Genomic DNA, 25,312 nt, shown 5'->3' with positions numbered 1-25,312 from the left:
CCCCCATGAGAATAAAAAAGATGCATCTTCGTGTGTGGAATCATGAAACAATTACAGCCCCTCCTTACTCTCATATACCTCCTCCTTGAAAGATAATTTTTATAGGCAGTAGGCTATTAATAAGGCCTGCCGCCTGGGCCTCCTATATTCCAGGGAATGTGAGCCAGGATGAAATGCATAGTCGTTGATTCACAGACTTGCAGTCATTGACTAGCTTAACCGATTGATTTTTATTATCAAAAGTTAGTGGTTGTCAAGCCTTTTATCAAGGATCGCCAAATTAGTATTTCTGTAATTCTGTGTGTGTGTTTGTGTGTGTGTGTGTGTGTGTGTGTGCGTGTGCGCGCACGTGCGCGTGTGTGTGTGCGACGTGCATGCGTGCGTGTGGGGGTTCTCTTTAATTTGTTCACTGATGGTCATGAGTCTTTGATTGATTTGGTTGAATAGGCTACTTTACACAGAAATGCAAAGTCATACTTGGTCTACTCTGGTCCATAATGCTTGTAAATTCTGCCTTGAATTAAGCATTAGGAATTAAGCATTAGTTTTGATGATGAATTGAAAGCGGTGGACCCTCTTGTAAACAAGTGTAATGCTTTATGGTGTCGTTCACTCACAGTTATTAACAGTTTTTGTATTGAGTTGTGAATGATTGAAATGTACTGTAATTCTGCAAACTGTTAATAAATATTTCAATCAATCAATCAATTAGGGCTGGCTATGGACCAGAGCTGGTCTAATATAAACTAAAGGATAACACAAAAAAGTCATTTTTAAAATGACCAATCAAGATTCAACATCAATCATTTCCTCGCGTTTGAGCTTGGGCATTTGAAACGATGCCCAAGCTAATCTTTCGAATACTGGAAAAAGTAGTGAAGCACCCCTTAAATTTAGGGGCAGTGCTTACTCAGATGAGATCCAGCACGCCTCATTTCTCCCCCTTCTTTTCTAAGTGCTGCTGAGTCTGAACATAACTTGGACGAGAGGGATGCGAACCAACCATACGATATCTATCCCCGACGTTTTTAAAACAAATTTCAATGTTTATCTAAATATAATGTTGCTCATTGTAAATAATGGATAAACGAGACTGGAATGATCCTTACCGCCGACCAGCGCGGAGAACACAATGGATAGTGAGTACGCTGGCTTACCATTATGGTCTGGACCGGGGAGTAGAGAACGAAATTATAGTTTTGGCCACTGGATTGGATCAGTATCTACAGGAGATTTTTCACCATATGGACTGTCGAGGTGATGGTAAGATTCCCGTGGAGGACTTCAATGTTTTATGTGAAATCTTGGGATTAAACAAAGACTCCGACTCGGAGTGCGTCGGGATTTTAGACAATTTGCCAAATGAATTCACCTTTAGGCAATTCCATGCAAAACTATGTGGATATTTTAGCACAAAAGCAGGGTGCCAGTATGAGAATGGCAGACTCCTTGTGGGAAAGGAAAGCGAACACATAGAGACGCAGATCCGCCTCAGAAGCCCCCTAAGAAGGAGAGAAAGGTTGCTCTCTGTGAGCGGCAGCGGGTCCTCTCCCACCTCCGATGGACATGCCTCTGGCTGCACGCTGGGTTCCTGCACTAGAGAATGCTACGAGGAAATAGTTGCACTGGAGGAAGCAGAGGACCGAATGTCTAAACTAGAAGAAGAAAATGCAAGTCTGAGAGAATTAGTTGAGGACATGCGCGCTGCACTTCAGAGTAGTGATGCCAGGTGTTTGGCACTACAGGTGAGTCTGTGAGGTGTTTTGCACGAACGTTTATTATGATCAAATTCAATTAAATGTAGGACATCTTTTCCTATAACAATTCCATCAATGCTTTCTGTATGAAGCTGAAGCACATATATGAACCTTCTTGTCAAGTTATGTATTTTGAGATCTTATGTGGCCTGGTTTTCTGGGGCAAAATCTTTCACATTCTGCTTTCTACTTCAGGTAGGACTGTGGAAAAGCCACTCCACACATAAGCCAGAGGGAGGCTGTTTTATTGCCCACCAGAAGCAAGCTGCCCAGAAAAGCATAAACTATTCCAATGTGACAAGTGACCTAAAGAGCCTCCAGAGTATCATCCACGAGGTAGAACTGCTGCGTGGCTCCACAGACCGTCAGGTAGAGGAGGCCATGCTTTGCAATCAGAAACTGGAACAGGAACTGCAGACCTCTAAAGAAGCAATGATGGCTCTGGAGGACTGCAACCGGACTCTGAAGAGAGAGCAGGTGGTCATGCGGAGGAAGGTGGAGGAGGCCAGGCAGGCAGTACTCAGTGGCCTGGGCAAAGTGAAGGAACTGGAGGTGAAAGCCAGCCACGTGCCAATGCTCAAGAGGCACATCCACCAGCTGGAGTCAGAAGTCCTCTACTACAGGTGAGGTCTCGCCACAGACAGCACATGAGTCAAATAACAGTAATATGACAGTGAGCCCAGTGGTTTGACTCTTGACTGATAAAAACAAAAATGCTGCATTGCACCATCATGTCATAATATGAGACTGTATAATTCCTGTGTAATAACATGGTGATGATGTCACTTCATTTTTTTTCCAACTATTTTTTGTTAAGGTGTTTAGGTCTTTCTCATTGATCCTGGCTGTAATAATAACATAATGACCCCACAGTAAATATGCAGATATATACTTAAATTATCCATTAGCGAGTCTTCATAGCTGATTCAATATTCAAATTCAAAACAAGTGCTTAGAATCCTGTGTGGTTGTGTACTGCAAGAGGAAGAGGGCGTCCTTTTGGCAACTTGCATCAGGCCGTTGTGGTTGGAGTCAACCATAATGAATAATAATACCTGCTCGACCCTCTATTTACTTCTGGCTCTATGCCTGGAAAACTCTGCCATGCCATTTATGAAGGTTTGATGTGGTTCTCTATTCTCATTTTCAGCCTTGTTTTGTTTGGGTTGGTTTAACAGGCATCGTGTGTGGCATGTTGGTGCTGTTTGGGTTCTGCTACTGTCTGGAACTATTCATTTTCACAGAGGCTCTGCTCTTCAGGCTGTAATTGGACATTCAAAGTCATTGGTTTAATGTTTACCAATGGTGTCTCTTGTGCCTGCTCTAACCATTATAATCAATGTCTGCAGGTTTGGCTTTTTAATATATTTTTTAAGAAAGAAAATGTCTCTAAATGGCTGCAACGTCTGCATTGTGCTGTTTAGACTATAACCTTCATAGTCAGAAACTATAACTTTTAGTCAGACTTGACACTGCCATGCATATTCAGACAAAGGTCTGTCAATTAGATTAAACTCATTCCAAACCAGCAGATTTCGCAGACACAGTACCACTTCATCTGCTTAAAGTTACTAATCTATGCAGACCCTTTACGATGGCGCTAGCAAGTCTTTTCAATACCCGTCCAATCGTCCATTGATATCCTTAAGCCAAATAATTCAACATGACAAAGGAGACTGACTTGTCAAGAGAGAGCTCCATTGAATGAGGACCTCAACAGACTGACCATTCCCATCAATCTCCACTCATTCCATTCACCCTGCCTCCTGTTCAACAATACCAGATAGACACCCCCATCCTATGGGCTATCCTAGCAACTAACCCCAGTGAATATTCCCACTAAAAACCTCCATGCTAAGCATTGTCACATTGAGGGCATTGTTTTAAAAGTTTTCTTTTGTTCTATATCACTAGCCGAATAAATAAATACATAAATAAATAAACAAACCTTTATGTCTGCAAGCCTTTATACTGCACTTGTAGTTTAAGCAAAAAAAAAGGCATGCAAATTCCCCAACTGCAGAAGTTTGGGCTGCAGAACTGGTATACATAAAATGCGTTTGAAGCTGGTGCCAGGGACATGAGGACGCTTGGTCTACTCTGGACCCATGTGCTATTGCGTCATCCAACTAAAAGAAAGAAATCCTACTGAAAAATAGAAAATACACAGGGAAATGTTTTCCATATATCCTCTTGCCGTCTTTCTTACATTACACACTCTGAGACTGTAGAAGTGGACCTAAGTGGTCAATTTTAAATGATTGTACTGTGTGTTTCTGTCTCAATCTTTTTCCACATTACAGTCATTATTACGTTAAACTGATATCATTTGTGTCCATTTTCCACCTACCTGCAAACCGAGCTACTTATTACTTTTAAGTAAAATATTTATTTATTTATATCCCCAGTGAAGACCATTGTGTTTAATAATGTTTTCAGACAGATACATATTCAGTAGTTGTCAGAAGAGTCCAATGACTGAATGGACCAATTCCAATAATCTTTACACTCACTAGCTATTTTATCTCAGGCATTGAATGATTATGAGATTACCTTGGAGAGGCTGAGGCGACCCAATTATAGTTTACTGTAAATCACTCTGGATTAAGAGCGTCTGCTAAATACCTAAATTGTAAATGAGAGAGTCACTATAGGTGGAATAGTATCCTGCAGTACATGGTCATCAATACTTTCAGATCAACCTCAGAAACATCTTACTATTCACACACTATTAACAACGGACAGAGTGTGAACTGAATTGTCATAATGACGGATTGATACAACATAACAGTTAAGGCTAATTCATATGTTGTAATTGCTCTCAACATAAATTACACATTTTCAACCTTTTCCGTTGAAATTACACCATGTTTTTCAAGTGAAAAGCCAAAAGTGTGGAGCATTACCATGAAAAACAGAGTTGTCAACTGCCTTTTTGAAGGGGTCCAACTAAATCAGTCACTGTAACCTATAGAGATCTGTACTAGGCTAGAACTCATAACAATGGAGGGGAGGGCGCACAGCGAGAGGAACAAAAAGAGTCAAGGGGGAGGAAAGTGTACCATCTGGAGGAAGAGGCAAACACTCAACTGTTTGTTCATGAAGTTCACAAGAGAGGAACAGGCTCATTCATCTTTCTATCTTCTTTTTGTGTTTTTGTGAATAGGCTGTGGAATGGAAATCCAAAATTGGCATTAGACGTCACATTATACAAACAATTGTCACAGAAGACTTTTATCAGTTGTATTTTTCTTTTTTTTGCCTCACTCGATTCTGCATTTCTCTTATAATATGCCCCAGATATTTCTAGTTTGAAGCACATGTTTCCTAAATGTGCAGATTTTAAACCCAGTGTTAGTTTTAATGGCATCTACATAGACATCTACCCTATATGCTTATAACCCATGGCCCTCCGATACTGGGCCCCAGGGGAGGCATAATCTCTCAGCCTTTTCATGGTCTCTGCATGGCGCCTGAGCGAGGGGTTTGGGAGGGAGGCAGCAGACCATTTATCTGTCTCCATACGAGAGCTGCAGCATTGTGAGGAGCAGGTGCTGCTGCTGAATTCCTGCCCTTTGAATAATACGTGAAGGACATACTCGAGGGAAGTCTGGGACCCAGGGCCTTACTGTTGTTCTTGAACTGCCTTCAAAAACCCACACAGCCAACTGGGTTCATTTCCAGATTGGATGGCTGCCTTTGTCTCCCTCCCTCTAGTTAGGAAGTAAGTAGTCTTATACTCTGCCGACATCAGCAGTACTATATACACAGGATATCTTATAACCTCATGCCACCCACCCGTGTTGGAATTCTCCCCCTATGTTTTCTTCCATGTTTAATCCATCATTATGTTTTACTCTCTGACTTTATTTGCACCTTGCTGGGTGGGGAGAGCTTAAGTGTGTCTTGGTAAAAGTTATAGGCACTGCTTTGTGGATTAAAGCTTTGGCGCATGCTAGTAGTCTTCAAATGAAACTTGCACCTAGAGAGAGAGCATGGTTTCCTGCACACTTTGCTTTATTTGTATCTGATTTGAACCCAGGAAGACTTCATTAATCATTGTCTGCTGTGTAAATACCACCCCCTCACCCGTTTCAGCCACGCCGCAGGGCCCCCCGCATGCAGTCAACTTCCAAGTTCAAGCTCAGGTCTACTACACTACATGACCTCACGTTTAACCTCCGCTAAACAGGAGACTGTCATTGACCAATGACATCTGAACGAGGAAACTGTTCTTTGGGGAGTATGGAGGAGGGTAATGTAGTAGGGGGATGCGGGGGATGGAAAGTTCACATCAACCCTGTGCTGTGATAAACACAGGAAGTACTCAGCGTGTCCTGACTCTTAAACATATGACCCGAGTGTCCCTATGCTGGGGGCGAACATTGAGTGAAAATAGCAAACAAAATGTTCCTTATTGAATCTGGTCTGAAGACATTTCGGTAGCCTCTAACTAAGTCATATGGTGATCATTTTGACATGAGAACAAAAATCAGTTCATGCATTAAGCTCCAGTTATACTTAGTTGTGCGTCGCTGTAGCACACTGAAAATAGCTGACAAGCTCACAATGATTCACACTGCAATGAATGAGTTGTGAGGTGTGAGCTTGTTGATTGGCTGTTTTTGGCGTGTGACAGACACGTATGGCAAGTATAAATCAGGCTAAGTTTACAGGAACCAGTGATATGCAAACAGGTAGATTCGAAGGACAGACTCTGCAGACAGTTCAGGAAATGTTAAATTGATGATCTAGCTTAGCTATTCCAGGAATACTATAGGATAATGGCTAGACGAACCTAAAATCACCACATGGAAGGCAGTTTCTTATGCAAACCATCTAAACTGTTTTAAAGAACACCAAAAGTACTACCCACATTACATATACCCTAAATGCAACATTATTCAAAATAACATGTGTTGTCTTATTTTCTTGGTCCAAATATAATGGGTAATCTTAGCAAATTCATATAAGAACTATTGGCAGTTGTGGGTTCGAATCCACCGTGGTGCATCCGGTTAGGAGCAGTATCAGGAGTAGGACAAAAGTTCATTATAACTAAGATTTTAGAAGAACAAAATCGAAGAACAAATAACATTAACACACCGGTCCTGCAACAGTTGAATCTATTGATTGATTTAGCTGATGTCTTCTGTCACTTCACAAAATTAACTAAATATCTTTTCTGGGTTTTGGCTCACAACCATTGATGCTGATTTTCCATTAGTAGACCGTTTCAAACTTTGATCCCTGAGAGCACTGCACAGATTGACTGTCTTCTGGATCTCGTAGTGAAACCACTTTTCCATGATGTCTGGACTTCGTTTAGGTGTCCAGAGAGCCTTCTTCAAACATCTAGCGGGATTGCTCATGATGGGCATCATCACCAAGTCTCTGCATGGCGCTCTGTGAAAACATTCACTTTCAAACATGTTTGGGGTCATTTTAACGTATTTTTTTTACTCTGTTTTTACCGGTTTTAAGTTGCTTGATTCAGTATTTAGATATTTGATATTCATTTTTATCAGACACGCCCCCTTCCCATATAAATCCATTGTAAATTCAAACTCCATGCTTAAAAGCCAAGCCACAGCCATGGGGGATTATTCTGAGAGTGTACAATATACAAATGGAGTCCATTTGTACACTAAAGATTAAAGAACATTTTACAATTTTACAGTGTATGGGTCCCAGAGATAAATCATATTAAGTGTGTGTGTGTGTGTGTGTGTGTGTGTGTGTGTGTGTGTGTGTGTGTGTGTGTGTGTGTGTGTGTGTGTGTGTGTGTGTGTGTGTGTGTGTGTCTGTGTCTGCAGATACAAGTGTATGCACCTACAATTATGGCATCTTTCTTCCTCACAAGCCAGGTCCTCTGTTCCTCCACTGTGGCCCCCAGTAACTTAAACATGTCTCCGCCCTCTCTGATTGATTGCCTGAAACCAGGCTACACTTATTGACTTACACTGAAGTCGTTCTTTTTTCTTTTCGTTTTTTCCAGTTTTGTACAAATAAGAAGCCTAGTACAGTGTACAGATGCAGACTAAAATGTCTTACTGCAGTATACCTCATGCTAGCAGGATATGAGCATGAGTGCTTCTTGACTGGACTTTTTCTCTCTCTCTTTTCGAGAGACCCAGGCTGCTGAAAACGTTTTTCAACATTTTTTTTTCTCCCCCCGGCAAGACATCATCATCTGGAAACACTTATTCTGTGATTTACGAAGGCCCCCTATCGGATTTCCCCCAACACAAAAGACCAGACGGCACAAGAAACCTAGAAAATTCAAACCATTACCATTGACAGATCTCCACAAACTGTAGTCTGTTTTTCCTGTGACAAATGCTTAACTGTCTTAATTAGAAAAGAAAAACATAACGCATAGATGACTTTATTGTTTGTGCAGGCTTTAAATCTGCAGATCACAGTAAAGTTTAGGCTATGGAAAGAAGAGCTTTCAAAACATTTTACGTTCTCTCTGCTTCCATTGCAGTCCAACCAATGTCAGCCACTTGTGTTTTACTTCACATTGCGCAGTATAAGCTAACTCCTACAAAACTACCACTGACCCACTTTACTGTGAAATGGTTAAAGATGCTATGTCTGGTTTCAATTACCCCTCCTACATTTGGAGAACTGTATCACAGCGTTCTATAAAATTATCATGGCGGTTGTAGATGTAGCTTAATATGCACTGCTCCATGTTACTTGATATGTTCCTTTTGATCTAGGGCCTAGATCAGTGGGCTTGGGTTGAGTGTTTCCCCTCTGGGCAAATTTAAGGAGCCCTTTAGGTGCATTCCCTTGGATGTCATCAGTTCATAATGTTGATAGACTTGTCGCTACACAAAATGAAAATGTACAGTCAGATAAACCCAAACTCCTCTCTTCTAGGTCAGCAGTGTCCAAACTACAACTCCCAAGCAGTGCCAGGGCAGAGGAGCATTTGAGTGGTATCGGCAGACTAGGCCAGCAGTGCTGCTTGGACCCCCAGCATGACAGACGTTCCCCCACGGGACGTGCAGAGACCACCCCAGACAAAAGTAAGAGCACGCCCTGTTAAACAATGCTCTGCTCTGCTCACTCTCTGAAAGCTATGCTACCTTCTTTAGACGCAAAACTGTGACTGTGATTTGACGATGGTATGACACTGACGATGATGATGTGGTGGTCAGTGGAAGAGCAGTTGTTCCGCTCTGTGGAGGGCCAGGCAGCGTCTGACGAGGAGGATGACAAGTGGACGGGAGAGCAGCAGAGACAGGTGGATGAGGTGAAGAGAATCCTGACCAGGCTGTCCTGCTGTGGGGACCGGTAGGGCACAATCCTGTTCAGCTTTAAACCACCCAGTACACAGCCTTTAGTTTAATATTCTCTTGGATAAATCTGTCTGTTCTCTGTCATTCCTGCTCCGTGCTTTTGAGACGATGCAAAGTGAACTCACATGTCTACTGGTCACAGTACAGATCAACTGGGCTATATGTCTGAAAGTACTGAATAGATAAATGCTACATACATAGCTGATACAAATGGCCACCAAATGGGGAGTAAAATCCTCAGCGTCAACTTATTTCTGTGATTGTAAAAATTGCCCCAGAAGTTAAAGTAACACAATATTTAAATTTTCTTTTAAAATGTGACCTTGAACAGTTGTGATGACAAGGCCTTCAGGAAGCTGATGTCTCGTTTCGGAAGCTCGAGGAGCGAGGAGAGCCGCAGTGCCGTGGTGGAGCTCCTTGAGAGGGTGACCAGACTCAACAAACAACTGGAGCTGAAAGAGAGCCAGGCTGGAATAGACATGGACCAGGTACTGACCCGTCAGGGACTGCCACTAAAACATAGTTACCATACTTTGTACGCCATGTTCTATTGACAAGCCAGGTCTCTCCGGTTGATGTTTAGTCTTGCTTTACCTCCCGAGTTGTGTGTAGGCTGTGTGTATGGAGGCTGTGTGTATGGTGTAAAATAAGATTAGAGAGGACTGGCGAAGGCTGTTATGAAAGTGGAGGGCTTCAAAGAGAAACCACAGTTTGTGGCACAGCCCTGCCGCCTCCAACCAACCAACCAACCAACCAACCAACCAACGAGTGTGTGTGTGTGTGTGTGTGTGTGTGTGTGTGTGTGTGTGTGTGTGTGTGTGTGTGTGTGTGTGTGTGTGTACGTGTGCACGCACACAGCTGTTTCTCACTGGGGCTAACCGCAGAAACACTCCCTCTAGCTCCGCATGACACTTGGGAATATCATCAATTAAGCTCACCAATTGCAGCCAAGTACTGTAGTGTTTCCACAAGACAGGAATACAGGCAGATGGGGACTGTGAGGTATTGCTTTCCCAAAGTGGGTCAGCCCCTCAGATAGAACGGTTGAAACTAAACAAGACCGTGACTGTGAGACTTTGTTTACGTGCAGGATGTATGAGGTGAGATTTCTCTCCCTCTTAAGCACTGCATGACATAAAGCTGTGTGGCATGAGGGACTTACAGTCCATTTTGTCAAGTGACTGCATACTGAGGTCAGAAAATTCCTTTGTCCCCAAACATTTAAAACACATTAAGTTGTACATTTGCATTATATCGATGTGTGGAGTAACCCTCCAGAGAAATGGGAAATTATCTTTTATTATCTTTTCCCAAAGCATTCACCCAATGGGCCTCATTCCTACTATATTTTTGTGTAGAGTTTAGTGTAAGTAAAGTCTGACGTGCGATTCAAATGACGAATCCAGCCTGTTCGTAATTGAAAAGCGTGTTCCCATGCGCCTCATGTCCATGAAAGACAACCGGAAATATTGCTGCATCGCTTGTCAAAATGAACAGATCTGCATGCTCACACCGCTTCTCAACGCCAACGACTAGCCTAGTAGATCAGTGTATTTTGTCAAACGAGTCCCTCACACGATAGATCAGCTGAAAATTAATAAAATATCGCTCATGTGTAATGAAAAGAGAAAAGTTACTACGTTTAACAATAAAGGACAGAATAATAGGATAAAAAAGCATGTCAGAATTTGCTTTGATTTTCAGCTATGCATGACTAACAGTAGTCCTGTCCTGATGCTCCTGTGTCTCATTCCTTCTATCATATACGCATAATTTACGGCACACGAGTGCCCAACAACTGACGTGAGATTCAGTGTAGATGATGCAAAAGATCACAGAGGACACTCTGTCTCTGTCCGTGGAAACTTGCATATTTGCTGTGTACTGTGTACCCAAGATTAGTGAATCAGGCCCATTGATGATGGCAGAGGCTATCAAACTACCCCTTGGGAGCAGTTAGGGCTTCACTGTCTTGCTCAAGGACACTTCATCCACACAAAGCCAGGGGGGGCTGGAGATCGAACTAGACCACTAGATCCAGACAGCTGCTCAACCTCCTGAGCCACTGCCATGCTGTGTAAAACTGTTGCATTTCTCTGTGTATTTTTATTGGCTCTTATGCAAACAGTATTGTTGCCTGTACAGGTCCTCAGCTCAGAGTTGGGAAAGCCTTAGTTACGCACTGAACCCACCAAAAAAGCATTGCACACGTGCTTTGTGCATGTAGATCTGCACGAGCCTATTCTCAATCTCAACAAATCCGGCCACAGCGGGATGCCTGGTCATCCTATATAGTACATTAGTACATGTATACAATGCATTTCAATGAGAATATGCAGACAATTTTTTATTTTTTCCCCTGACAGAGTGGGGGGAAAAAACGTTGCATGGGCGGAAGGTCAGTGCACTGCCAGTGAGATCGATTCATTACTATGGACCGGAAGAAAGGCAGCATCCGTGGCACCTGGTGGGTTTCATGGTGCATTAGGCTGTAGTTTGAATGGCTGCACTATGCGTTTCAGATGAAGGACTCTCTAGTGCAGGAGCTACAACAGAAGGCAGAAGAGACAGAGATGCTTCAGATGGAACTTCAGATGCTGGAGACGGAGAGGGTGCGTCTGTCTCTGGTTGAGGAGAAACTGCTGGATGTCCTTCAGCTCCTACAGCAGCTGAGAGATCTGGTCAGTCTCAGGGAATCAGTTGCACCTGATGTTGACAACTTTGGCCAAGTCTGTCACAGACATGTGATTGCAGTGTTTTTATTTTTAATGTGCATAACCTCATTACTAGAGAATTTGGTGATATAATCTTTTACATCAGCTTTTTCATTTGCTGAGCGTGTCTTCAAATTTGTGTTTGAAAGTGATCTGAGAGTTAGCTCCCTCTTATTTCAGAACTTCTCTCGGAGGTCCCTGGGGAAAATCCTGCTCAGTACTCTGGAGTCATGCAGCGACCCTCAACATGGTGAGTACTGTTACAGTATCTACAGCTGAGCTCACCAGTCACCACAGTGGTGCGGCTTTGAACAGCTGTCGACTTATACAACCAATAAAATCAATATTGGCTCTGTGAAAAGCTTACAATTGCTCTGCTAGCTGTAAAAGGGGCAAATTGAATTAAATTCTCATAGATTTGACTTTAATGAGATTCCCACAGAGCTCACATCTGCTACCTTATGTTTTTCTTTTTTTAACAGGAAAAGCCCACATTCTTGAGGTGCTCAACGCTCTCTATCATGAACTAGGTGCCTGTGAGATGTTGTCCTCTGGTGGCCCTCTTGAGCGCACATCCAGCAGCCAGTCTCTCAATGCTCTCGTCATCTCCTGTTGAACAAGTCTGCCCCCTGCTGGACCAGTGATGCTTCAGCACATCTGTAAAGACCAAGGGATCATTCTGGAGGACAATGAATTGGCTACAATGGCCTCTGAAAAGGACATTAGATAATGTATATAGGTATGATACTGTAGCGCTTATACTCCTCAGGCTTCCATGTCCATAACATGACATAACACTACATCATTCTCATCAGCTTAGAATGTTCTTATTAACCAAAGTTTGAGGGGGGCGAAGAAAATGTTATAAAGCGGTCAGTAGTGGTATTGTGAACTTGTTTATACAACTATGTTTAGACCTGGCAGGCAAGTTATTTAGGGCATGTTGCTACACTGCCGATTCATAAAAATGTATTTCTTTCAAAGAAACAATTCTAAACCAAATTCTTGAGTGGGGTTTGGAAAGGAGATGGACTCTCGGCTAGTTACAGGCAGCTTCTGGTACAATCCAGCAAACAAGCTCAATAATTCCACATTGTAAATACTTAAGCTTCACTTTAACATTCATATTATGGAATCATGCCATTAAATATTGTGACTTCAAATGCAATGTTTATTAAATGTCTTAAAAACAAAAGATTAAAAACAGTCAAACATTTAAAGATGGAGTGCCATGATTTCTTTCCACCCTAAAACAGTATCATCAGGTATTATATAATTTTTTCAAAAATAATGTAGTGTTAAAATGTCATTTTTATGTGGACACTAGTTTGCAGTGATGGGTGGTGATCCACGGCACCTGAACTGAAGCCGCACCTACAGCCATTGTTGTATGATAAAGGGGGAGGGGATGATAGTGTGATATCACTATATCACTGACTGTTGTTTTCATTGGCACGCTTGACTGTCAAGGTTTCAGCCTCCAGGAAGAAACAACACACTAAAGGTGCGTTTAGACTTGGATGGTTAGAGCGGCGCAATTACATACAAAGTCAATGCAAAGACGATAGTTGCGCTAATGGGCGCCGTGCGACCTGGCGCAGTACAAACGGGGCGAATATATACATATATATATATATATATATATATATATATATTCAGGTCTGAACGCAGCTTTAGGGGTCTAGTGAAGTACTGTCACCTCATAAACACATGAAAAATTGGATAAAATACAAAAATCACAGCACCCCATCTTTTTTTTATTCCACATCTTTGCAGTGACACATTGCATAATACATACATAGGTAGGTACATGGTACATATATATATATATTTACCAGTAGGTGCGTTTCATGGTAGTCATTGTATGTTTGTGGATTTTTTCAAAAGAAAACCCCACCAGTATTCCCCCTACTCCCAAGTACCCCCCCCCCCCCCCCCCTCCCACCCATAGAAAGAAGAGTAGCCGATAGAGGGAAAAAGGGAAGAAGATTTTTTTTTAAAAGAAAAAAGAGGAAAAGAAAGAGACAAGGGAAAGACAGGGTGAAAACAGCACCCCATCTTTTAGCCAGGGGGGGCTGGAGATCGAACTAGACCACTAGATCCAGACAGCTGCTCAACCTCCTGAGCCCAGGGTCAGCTGAATGTCGTCTTGGCACGTCTCGATGCGCTTGTGTAACAGATCCAGTGCAGCAGACAGGCGGTCATAAAGATCCTGCACACAACAAAAAGGCTTCCGTTACTTACTTGCGTCAGTCACAGATGGAAGTATCATAAGTCATGGAAGACACAAAAGTGGCTGTACCTGTGCTACGCGTGTCTCATTGGTGCAACTGTCCATCAGGTTCTGGATCTTGGCCTTTAGCTGCTGGGTCTCGTTGGTGATTTCCTGGATCTGGTCAGCCATCTCCTGTCGCTTCTCATGAACATGGTCACACTTTCTGATGGGCACGAGATGTTTTATGAGAAGACTTTTATTGTTCACTGACCTTTAGGGGTGATCACAGGTTTATCAAGACTGCCCCCCTGATTTTCCCTCTACACCAAATCTCTTAGCCCTAAATAGATGATCTATAAGCTCACTGTGAGCCTTTTTTGCCAAATGTTTGCCCCAGAATAGGGACGCTAGGGTTCATGTGGTTAATGCAAGAGCCACAAAATTCAACATTCAAAGATAAATCTTCCTAGCTAGAGATGGAAAGAGTGGGGCCTCCTACACAGATTGACACCAGCTCCTGTCATTTCTTGCATGGCTAATGGAGGAGTGACAATTCACTCAGCTCAGGGTTCACAATCTTGATAAGATTCAACATTATTAAACACCAAGAAGCAAAACTTATTTTGATTAAATTGTAGATTGCATAACACATTCCTTTGTTAGAGGTGTAAGGCACAATTTTCTTACAATGGGGAAAAATAGCGAGTTAGACTTTGGGTGTAACCTTAAAAGTGAAAGATTGCTACTTGGTATACCTAAACAGAACAATAAATACCTCATGACAGCCTGAACGTGCTGCTCTGCCATGTCTTTCATGTTCTGCCTGCGGAGCTGCTGTTTGGACAACCTTTCCAACTTCATGACATGAGATCTCTTCTCTCTGTCCACCTCTGTGTTCAGGGTCTTTATCTCCTTCTGCTGCTTCTCGAACTCAGCCACGCTTTCTTCCACCTAAACACACACACACACACCCACCAATCTTAAAACACAGCCCTAACCACACTTCCTTCACTCTGCACACACTTGTGTGGTAATCGCCAAGTGAGCATGTTAATTTTAACCATTAAACCTATGATACTGTGGATACAGAGTAGCTGTAGCCTGTTTTGATCATACCTCCTCTAGAAGCTGCTTGTTGTTGTCTAGCCCAGTCTGTAAATCTTGCAGGAGGTTGCAGATGAGCTGTACCTCCGAGTCTGTGTTATTCAAAACCTGCGCCTTGCTCTGCAGCTCCACCAGGAATTCATCTGCCCTTACCTGGTAGAAAATATTAAAAGCAATCCACACACACATCATCATCATGGTCAAATTAACAATGGGCCTCATGGAAATTCTCTTACATTTATATTTTCTTTCAATTGTCTCAACAGAAATGCTTGGTGGTGTCAACTCCAGATGCACCAAACATCTAAATCTGCCCATATCCAGGTGTGCTCAATGAACAAATGAATGAATAAATTGGAGTTTGAAACTTTGCATAAGTAACTCCCCTGCAAAGAACCAAGAAAAGGAAAGTCCCTCTTCTACACATTATGATGAAACATTGAAATAAAACCACCATGCTAACATGGTATTCTCCCCTGGACCCTTCCCTACTCACTGTGGCAGCCTTGATGTTCTTCAAAGATTCTTTCATTTTCTCCATCTGGGTCTTCAGCTCCTCTGGCGACTCAAGAATCTGAGACCTTAGGGTGGCGTTGTCTTCATTTGTGGTGGTCACATTCACCTTCAGCTTGGTCTGGCACAAACATTCAAACGGCACTGCTAAGAACCCATGTTGCATCATTCTCATTGTGATACAATGATTAAATGGCAGCACTTAGCTCAACCCAGTGATAACTGGTAGTTTACCAAAAAAAGAAAGAAAAATAATATACAACATAATATCCAAAATCAGTATGCAGACTGAAAAGACAACATTGATTGTTGTCTGGTGCTATTCAAATACCGGTAGTTAAAAAATAAATATATATAATTTATTTATTTTTGTTCTTTAAACATGCACAAATATGTCAATTAAGTATTATTAAATGTGTCATTTCATGCGATCAGCAGAATGTGTTTCCTTAATTTTAGACTAGCACAATAATTCCCCTTGCCCCCTTTATTTATTTACCGTACATTTATTTCAGCATGTGGGCCATGACCATCATGACATACACCCAGGTGGGTCTTGAGTTACAAAAGGTTGAGAACTCCTTTTCTACAGTATGTAATTGGGTAAGTGTCATTGGGTAGGCCAGAAGAAAGTCTTTGATAAAACTGAAAAAATGTATTGACACATACCAGGGCCTGTGTGCGCTCCGCAATTTTGCTTCTCCACTCCGCAATGGAATCTTTCAATGCAGTCTGAAACGAAAACATATTCATGTCAGTACTATGACGTCATATTGATGACATTAGGGATCTGCATATATGGGCATAAAGAGTCACAGACAGAGACAGTTGGATAGAGAAAAAAAATTGGATATTCGGTTCTGGACAGCTGCACTTCCCAACAGGGAGAGACAGCGATTATGTGAATTTATTATTTATAGATAGATGAAAATTATTCAAAAGAGTTTGTGACTAAATAATAACTACATTGGCGGTTCTTTTTTAGGGGCACTAGCCCCTCCTATGCCCAGATTTGTGTGTCTGTGTACCACATAGCAATGATTTGATTGGCTGAGCACGGAATGTGATGTATGATGATAAGAGCGCCCCTCACTTCACACGGGTGTGATTTTCTTTTTTACATTTCCTGTAAAGTACTAAGTTTGGACATACAAGATTTCCATCCGAGAGTGACAATATGTTGTTCCATTGCTACTTACTACTCCTTGGAATTTGTGTGCATTGGCGGCATTCAACTCAACGAGTGCAGACCCCAGCTCTCTGGCCTCAGCCTGCTGCTCTGGAGGAATGGTTCTAAACACACAAACGAAGAAAACACTAATTTCACTCATAAAAGAACATTTTTAGCCTTGTCATTACAACCTATTTTTTCCTTCAAATATGGTTACATTTACAGGATGTTAACGGAGCATCATCACTAATTTGACAGGCAGTACTAGTTAATAGGGTCAGGTTTAATTATATAGCCTTTCATAACCGCTAAAGTAAAGCCCACATTTAACAAAACTGTCCATAGACAATTGGATGAGCGGGAAAAAAAGTTAAAGAAAAGGATAATAAAAGTAAGGATCCTCTTCAAGGCTATACTCAAATGCAAGTATGGCAAATGACTTACGTCAGTGTATCGATCCTCATTTCTGCTTCTTTAATGCCTCTGTTAAGGGCTTGAAAACGGTCCATATCTCCCCTCTGAGAAAACAAAGTAGTACAACTCCATTTAAACAATTTGGTTTACATTTGCTTCTTACTCGAATCAAGTGATTTCACTACAAAACTAGGAAACTGCTGCCTACTAGGACCAGCTCAAGGGCAGCTCAACAATAGAGGGTATGCGCATGCATAAAGTGAATGGCAGATCGAGTGGCAAAGTGAGTGACAAAGTGAATTTAATGTTGTTTAAAGTTATTTAATGCAATCAAATAGGACTTTTCTGTCTGGATGTATGAGCTGTCAAGGCCAGAAAGTCGTTTTTTGCCACTCAGTACTAGTAGGTGTTCCAGCATAACTTCCGGGTATGATGATGATGTCACACGCATACCCTCTATAGTAGCTGAAGAAGAGTCCAGAATTAGACCTACAAGTTACAACCGCACTTGTCAAATGCTTATGCTGCAACTGCTCCATTAATATTGAATGCCCATATCTTAAGACTATAATGAGAGACATACAAATCTGGACTCATGCTCCAAAATGAAATCCATCCTCTGCTTTCTGAAGTGAAGAAAGTTCATGATGCCACTGAGGATAATGGCAGTTTTCTTAGGTTCTGTAAACAAATAAATAATAATAAATTAATAGTAAATTATTTGAATGGTGCTTAAATGCAATGTTACTTACTTGGAGCCAGTAAGTCACTGAGGGAGAAGTCGAATACAAGGCAGGTAGGTAGGAATCGACGCCTGCAAAAAGTAACATTCATTTAGGATATGCAAACATAAGATCCATAGGAACAGCATGATGAAATACAGTTCAACAGTCAGACTGAGAACAACTAGTATGCACATAATACTTTGTTTTTGCGTCTGTTTGGATTGCTGGCAAGGACATTTCAATTGCGGTCCCAGCACCTTGGGTTTATGACAATGTGGCCCCCTGAACAATTTAGCTGAATAGTCTTGGTATAGACAGTCAGACTCATAATCATAATCCTGTCCCTTCAATCTGCATCTGTGTGCGTCTGTCTCCCTTTTGTGTTGTGTTGCGATCTCTGATGAAACTCAGTAACTCACATGCACAGGTATAGACTCATGATAGCAGTCGCCCCCTCGTGAAATGACGGATTTTCAATGTCCTCTGAGAGCGGGATCTATTGACAGTAAAAAGAAAATCAAAAAATAAACTTTCTCAAGGAGAACAAATGTGCTTGCTTCTGTGGTGATCGGGTTAGGTATGTTTTGGTTACTGGTTGTAATCCTAATAAAAAGAAACTGCACTTACCATGTAGAGACACTCGGGTCTGAAACGATACACTAGTTGTAATGTCCTCATGTACAACAACTGGACCGAGTCTGGCTGAAAGGGAGAACATTTTACATTTTCAATGACGCCCAGGGGTCCATAAGGGGGTTCCACTGGGTCCCTCCTCTGTAACTGTAAGTGTCTACAACAAATGGAACCAAATGGATGCTGTGGGTCTGTAACTCTAGTATTTAAAGAAAATCGAATACTAGGCACATATTGCAAGGGAGAGAAGATTGAGCATTATGTAGAAAAGACAGGATGCATGATCCGAGTCTGAACTAATTAAGAAGTTGTAAGACTGTGGTGGCCGGTCAGAGGGTGCTAGGGCGCCGCCCAACCTCTCCCAATCCTGGATTATCATCAGATTCATCATTCATTTAAAATGCCAGAATCGATAAATAGCCTACATCTACGAGTCTACTGTCTATGTCAGAAACTTTAACGTAGGGTTCCAAAAGGGGCTATGAGTTAGCCGCAATTTGCAACTCTAGATTTTTTTATAATGGGATGAATCTAGAGTTGCAATACCCTCCATTGACTCCCCACACATCATTTTGCGTTTGCGATCTGCTTGTCTTAAACGACGTTAAACTCACCAACATTGCAGCTATAGTCCAAGCTTGAATTATTCTCTTTCAATCTGCCGAGCTTGTTTTTCATAAAAATCCCCCGTAGACATGTTATGAGCTACTTTCTGTCAAGAAGAAGAAATGTTGGAGTTTGGAAGCGCTCGTTTGTATTAAGGGGTCGCGCTGCTGCCTCCTGCATTATGTGCAAATGCGAAACAGATGCATGCAGGGACGTTCAGTGACTTACGACGAGCGCTTCCAAACTCCAGCACTTAGAAAAAGAATCACTTGCACAGAATTTCTTGACAGAAAGTAGCTCATAACATGTCTACGGGGGATTTTTATGAAAAACAAGCTCGGCAGATTGAAAGAGAATAATTCAAGCTTGGACTACAGCTGCAATGTTGGTGAGTTTAACGTCGTTTAAGACAAGCAGATCGCAAACGCAAAATGATGAGGAGTGGGGAGTCAATGGAGGGTATTGCAACTCTAGATTCATCCCATTATAAAAAAAAGCTAGAGTTGCAAATTGCGGCTAGCTATGAGTCTACTCTACTCTAAATCTTAGGCTAGTTCTTTCAAACAGATGTCCATACAAGTGAGCGTATCGTCGTTTACAAACAGATTTTTTATTCATGAAAGGGCTGTGTAAATGGAGGGCATTGCAATTTAGATGTAGATAGCAGCAATGCAGCATAACTTGCTAGCATTGGATATATGTTGTGTCAAGCCAAGGATACGAACTTGCTTGGGACTAGGCAAAAAAGTAAAATCATGTAAACACAAAGGACATAAAAGAAAGAATAATCAATAAATAAACATACACACGAAGCAACTGTCTTCTTAACGGCATTAACGACTTAACGGTGTGTTTACCTTCACTGCGGGGGTGAGATCATTCTTCGAGAAATGTTTTGCTTCTTGTTCAGTAAGAACATCAGTGCGGAAAAACTGCACAAGCTGGTCCGGTTTATACATCGGGAATGTATTTTCAGCCATGGCTATTTATTTTGCAGCGAAACCCAAAAGAGAGAGAGAGTGAAAACGGCTCAACGCAGGACCAAATTTAACGGCGACTCGGCTGGCGAGTCAAACAAATGGCGCTTATTTATTTCCTTCTTGTGTGAGGAATTCTGAGCATCTGATTGGTGCATTCATACTTCTTCTTTCATTTTTTTGAAGGAGCTGATAGCGCATTGGTGCTATCGTGTGGGGTCCGGGTGCCTACACATTCTTTCCTTGCTGCTTGGGGCCCGGAGCCGGTATCTATTATTATTTTATTTCAATTAGATTAACGATACAAAGATAAGATGACAAAAATAAAAATAATATGAATATGAATATGAGCCTGGGATGGGACACACTGACTGAAGATAATGAAACAAAATACAGATTTAAACAGCATTCTAACTAAATTTAGTTTAACAACATACATTCTTTGCTTTTCTGGACCTCAAACCAACCACACACACACACACACACACACACACACACACACACACACACACACACACACACACACACGCACACACACACACACACACACACACACACACACACACACACACACACACACACACACACACACACACACACACACACACACACACACACACACACACACACACACACACACACACACACACACAAAACATCTAATCAGGGTGGTTTCTTTGTCACACGTTCTATTTTATGAGTACAATTAAATTATTGATATCTTTATTATCTTATTCTTTCTCCAATACATCACATATGATTACACTTAATACACGTCACCCCCACACTGCACTTCCCATCTGGGGTCTTGGTCTTGACCATAGAGTGGTCTCATACTGTAGGTGGCAGTATAGTGCTACTTAACGCTATAACAAGAAGTAGATGAGGCACGTGATAAAGTGGCGATAACAAGGAAGTAAATTATGTACCTACCTTCCTTGGCTTGATTTATGAGAGGGACCAGTAGTAGTACCATGTTTAATGGATTTGTATTGCAGTACATTATATAGAGCTATCATCATCACACTGTCATCTGAAGGCCAACGGCGACTTTGAACTGAAATCATTTGCACATCGGCCGGGTGGTTCCGTTTGTTTCTGCCATGGCGGCGAATTGGGTCGAGAGGATCACTGCTTTCTCCCGCAGTCCGTCCGAGTTCCTCCTCTGCACCTCCTCGGAAACCTTTCTTGCGGAGCTGCTGCGAGAGCTTCGAGACGACAAAGCCAGTGACAGCGTCAAGGTAAAGTTGTAAAGGAAACTGCCCATAGATCCGAAGTCCCGGCGTTAGTCCGAACATGCATTAAGGTTGGCGAACATGCACTGCTCCCGTGCTTGCGGTAAAAGGCTAAGCTCATGATCGGTAATGACACCACCCCCCAACTGTACATATTTTTTATTTTTATTTAATACTAGCCTACAGTAGTCCTGTCCTATATGATGTTTTGCATATTATTGTATATTATTGTTTATCTTTAAATGTCTCGTTGAATTGAATACCAGGACCTCAATGGAAATAAAGCCCTTTGAGCATTTATGGGTTATCCTTCCGTACCACTGGTACCAGTACCACTGTATCTTTTTTGCAAACTGTTGATTGAAGTATTTAACAGTTTGCAGAATTACAGTACATTTCAAGCACAACTCAATACAAAAATTGTGAGTGGACGACCCAATAAAGCTTGTTTACAAGAGGGTCCACCTTGTTCAATTCATCAATTCAAAACATTTAGAGACGTACAAATATACACTTCTATTTAGCCAAAGAACAGAACAGGAATTCATCATAAAGGAGGTAAAAAGGGAAAAGAAACCCATACAGTGAGGGGAAAAAGGGGTGGGTGGGTGGGTGGGGGGGGGATGGGATTTAAAAAGTATTAAATCAATCATAAAAAGATTCTTTGCTATGCGGTGTCGCTGTTGTTTGCTAATGCCTGTCTCCATCCTTTGTCTTATCCCCAACGTAGGTCGCACTGCTGTCCCCGCTATGCGAGTATCCAACACTGCTGTGCCCCTCTATCACCGTGGCTGAGGAGACGGCCCTGGAGCTCATGTCTGTATTTGCACAGTGCCTTCCCAAGTCCTTGCAACTCCGCTGTCACCTGCTCCTGGCTCTCACCTCTGTGCTCACTTGCTCCTTCTGTGTTAGCACCGCATCCAGCGGATCCCAGGACTTCCTGGCCCTCCTGCTCCAGATAGCACAGGAGACAAATGATGGTGCTGCAGTACGTCCTCTGCGGGCCGTGGCCTGTGACTGCCTGCGGGAGCTGGAGGCCTGCTGCCCAGGCCTTCTCACTCAGCGCCTGGAGCTCCTGAGTGGGCTTAGGCAGAAGGAAACCTCCAGGCTTCACCAGGCGTATGCTGGGCTCCATATCCTGGGACTAAGAAATGCGGTGTATCTGCTCGCCCTGCAACCAGGAGCTGGGCCTAATGATCTTAAAGCCCTTCTGGGAGGGAATGAGGTGACCGAATGGGAGCCAGATCCAGATTCAGGCACACTGAAAAACAACTCGGCCCTCCCCTCACCTCTTGTCCTGGGGCCCATGGGTCGAGTTCCTACTCTGCAGACCGGAGCAGATTGCAGGGAGCTACGCTCCCTCCTGTCCTCTCTTCTGGAGGAGTCCTACCTACTCACACCAATAGCTCAAGCTGCCCTGTTGTATGGCTTGATAGAGGTGGTTGCCATGGTACCCGGTGTATCTCCAGCAGTTCTCAGAGCCCAGCTGCTACGACTGCTGGGTACTAGTGAGGTAAATTAACCTTTTTGAGCCCTAGCACCCCTATTCTGGGCGTTCTTGTAACATTCCCTGAAAATAGCAGATCTACAAGCTCACAATGTGGTGCGTTGTGATCTTGTATGTAGGTGTTGCTGTTTTCAGAAATAAGAGATTTGGTGTAGAAAGACACAAGACCAATACGGTTTAAGTAGTTAAAAAATATGAAATCGTATTATTTTGATGAATGCCTAAAATATGTATTTAGCATTATAAATTAGATTTAAAGCCCTTCTAGGGTTTCTTACCTCACCAGCACAACTTTCATCTTTCCCATGGAAACAACTAGCATATTATGGATTGTGTATATAATCTGTAATCAAATAAAGTTCCATGGGAAAGTGAATCATCATCTTTGTGTCATTTCAGGTGTGCCTCCTCCACACCGCTCTGCTGATGAAGGCCACGTTCACGGACAGCCTGTTCAGTGCCGAGGACGAGGCTTTTGTCCTGAAGCGTCTGGTCAGCCTGTCCCAGCATCCGCTACAGAGCACGCCTGAGAAGCTCTTCTACATGGACTGCATCTTACACTTCCCTGAGAACAGGCCAATCAGTGCAGATGGCGATGAAAGTTTGCCTGTGCTGCTGACCCCCCGGCTGGCAGCGGCCTTGGTGCCCACGGTGTTTAATGATAGCGCCAGCATGCTAGCCAGACTCAACCTGCTGTCACTTGTCTACCTGGAGGATGGAGAGGACGAGGAGGAGGGAGGCAGAGGCGTGGCCTACCTCTATGACCATCTCATCTCCCTGTGTCGTATTGTGGAAAACCGGGGTAGCCGAGAGATGGTCGTGACCTTCTTCAGAGCGTCTTTCCTCTTCCTTTATCACTTCAGTCATGTGGAGCGCTACGCAGAGAGCCTGACCCAGAGGATGTGTGAGCTCTACATCCGACACACCCGACTGGCCCCACACCTCATCAACCTGGCCAATCACACCCAGGACAGGCTTGTGGAGTCGGGTTGGGCGGCGCAGCTGCTCGGGGCCTTGCAAACTGTAATCATCGATGCCCCTCTTGGCCAACTCAAGCTGCAAGAACTCCGCTGGCATTTTATGGTTCTGGCTCGGGTGGCCGAGGAAGGGGAGATCTCCCAGAGGAGCACCATCAGCTTCCTCTTCAGTGTCATCACTTCGTCTTCATCCTCGCTGTGTGTGAGCGGCGACTGGCGTCTGGGTAACAGTGTGCTGTCGGTGTGTCGGCAGCTACTCGTGCATCCCAGTCTGGACACGATCCTCAGCCGTCTGGCTGACATCCTACAGCACCTCACCTGCAACTATGGGGACACGGACATCCAAGACCATGCCCGCCTCTACTATACCCTTCTCACCACCCTCTCCCGGGAGAAACTGGGTGCTGTGCTGGCTCAGGGTGTCAGTAACGGAGGTCAGCATGCCAAGACACGCTCACTGTCGTCGTCCATCATGGCTGAGAGCGAGGACTTAACAACGGCACTGACCATCCGCCAGACAGGGAGGCCGATATTCAAGCTGGTCAGACTGGATTCCTATGAGCCACAGCGAGGAACAGAAACCGGACAGAAACTGGAACTTCACAATGAGTTAGACCCACACCAGACAGAGCCCCCGATGGATCCGGAGAGGGATATATTGGAGGCCTACAGAGCCCAGTTTCACAACCCTGGGTTTGCCTCAGAAATAACCCTCCACTACAAACTGACTCACACTGAGGTTCATGACGCACATTTTGACCAGCTGTACAGCATCCGTATGCACTTGGACCTCACAGACAGCCACTACAGGGAACTGAGTGACCTCAGTATTCCATGTCTGTTCCGAGACAGGGTACTGCCAGTAGTGAAGTTGAGACTGGAGCCTAGGCAACCCTACCCCACCACTCTGCGGGCGAGTGCCATCTTTACCACCCAGGATGGGTTGTCCTGGCACACAAACCTACCAGACATACAGGTGGCATTCCAGCAGGTCTTCATGCCTCTGCCCGTTCCCTGGGCTTGGGGAGATGGGGACAAACTGAGGGTGTTTGAGAGGACATGGGAGGAAATCTCTTCTGGTGAGTGTAGGGACAGAGATGCAGCAGAATGTGCTACTAGCCTGTTCTGTTGTGAGCTGGAGGAGAAGGCTCTGCATGGCTTGGTAGAGAAACATTTTCTACCATACCTTATGACGGATCTGTCCGAGGACCAGTATAAGGTGCTGGTCTATCTCCCTCCGCAATCTCATGTGTTGCTGAAGATTACCTCAGAGGAGGATGCTGTGCAGTTCAACATTGCTACTGATAACTGGCAACTTCTGCCTTTTATTAACTCTTTCCTACACACCATTACCACATGTTCATAAGAAAACACAGACAGTTAATGTACAAGGTTATGCATCCTTTGTGATTGTTTTTATGAGCCTTTTAAATCACATTTTGCCAGCGTCT

The 25,312-nt window shown here is 43.2% G+C and overlaps 3 protein-coding genes across 4 annotated transcripts; 2 read left to right on the top strand and 1 right to left on the bottom strand.

Moving 5' to 3' along the window:
- Positions 1-977: 977 nt before the first annotated feature.
- efcc1 (EF-hand and coiled-coil domain containing 1) lies at positions 978-12,942 on the top strand. The gene is made up of 8 exons (XM_079511328.1): positions 978-1,745; positions 1,953-2,380; positions 8,649-8,797; positions 8,930-9,065; positions 9,402-9,558; positions 11,593-11,751; positions 11,965-12,034; positions 12,267-12,942. Exons 1-8 carry the CDS (start codon positions 1,080-1,082, stop codon positions 12,398-12,400), a joined length of 1,899 nt encoding a protein of 632 aa, XP_079367454.1. The 5' UTR covers positions 978-1,079; the 3' UTR covers positions 12,401-12,942.
- A 781-nt stretch (positions 12,943-13,723) lies between these two features.
- Positions 13,724-20,255, bottom strand: nuf2 (UF2 component of NDC80 kinetochore complex). 2 transcript variants are annotated; one of them, XM_079511330.1, is made up of 14 exons: positions 20,023-20,255; positions 18,554-18,628; positions 18,346-18,422; positions 17,954-18,015; positions 17,785-17,882; positions 17,232-17,305; positions 16,816-16,909; positions 16,286-16,348; positions 15,600-15,737; positions 15,116-15,256; positions 14,775-14,950; positions 14,087-14,222; positions 13,892-13,996; positions 13,724-13,842 (listed from the first exon to the last, which is right to left on the bottom strand). In XM_079511330.1, the coding sequence occupies exons 1-13, from the start codon at positions 20,143-20,145 to the stop codon at positions 13,898-13,900; spliced, it is 1,356 nt and encodes a 451-aa protein (XP_079367456.1). In that variant the 5' UTR covers positions 20,146-20,255; the 3' UTR covers positions 13,724-13,842; positions 13,892-13,897. The 2 variants fall into 2 exon arrangements, with proteins under 2 accessions (XP_079367456.1, XP_079367455.1); XM_079511329.1 differs by having other exon boundaries at positions 13,730-13,996.
- A 774-nt stretch (positions 20,256-21,029) lies between these two features.
- On the top strand, positions 21,030-25,270 carry ap5b1 (adaptor related protein complex 5 subunit beta 1). Its single transcript, XM_079510468.1, has 3 exons — positions 21,030-21,383; positions 22,108-22,890; positions 23,284-25,270. The coding sequence occupies exons 1-3, from the start codon at positions 21,246-21,248 to the stop codon at positions 25,225-25,227; spliced, it is 2,865 nt and encodes a 954-aa protein (XP_079366594.1). The 5' UTR covers positions 21,030-21,245; the 3' UTR covers positions 25,228-25,270.
- The last annotated feature ends 42 nt before the right edge of the window (positions 25,271-25,312 follow it).

The sequence above is a fragment of the Electrona antarctica genome (assembly GCF_951216825.1).
Source record: "Electrona antarctica genome assembly, chromosome: 9".
NCBI classification, from domain to species: domain Eukaryota; kingdom Metazoa; phylum Chordata; class Actinopteri; order Myctophiformes; family Myctophidae; genus Electrona; species Electrona antarctica.
The sequence above is the reverse complement of the archived record's forward strand: the minus strand, read 5'-3'. Positions and strand labels throughout refer to the sequence as shown.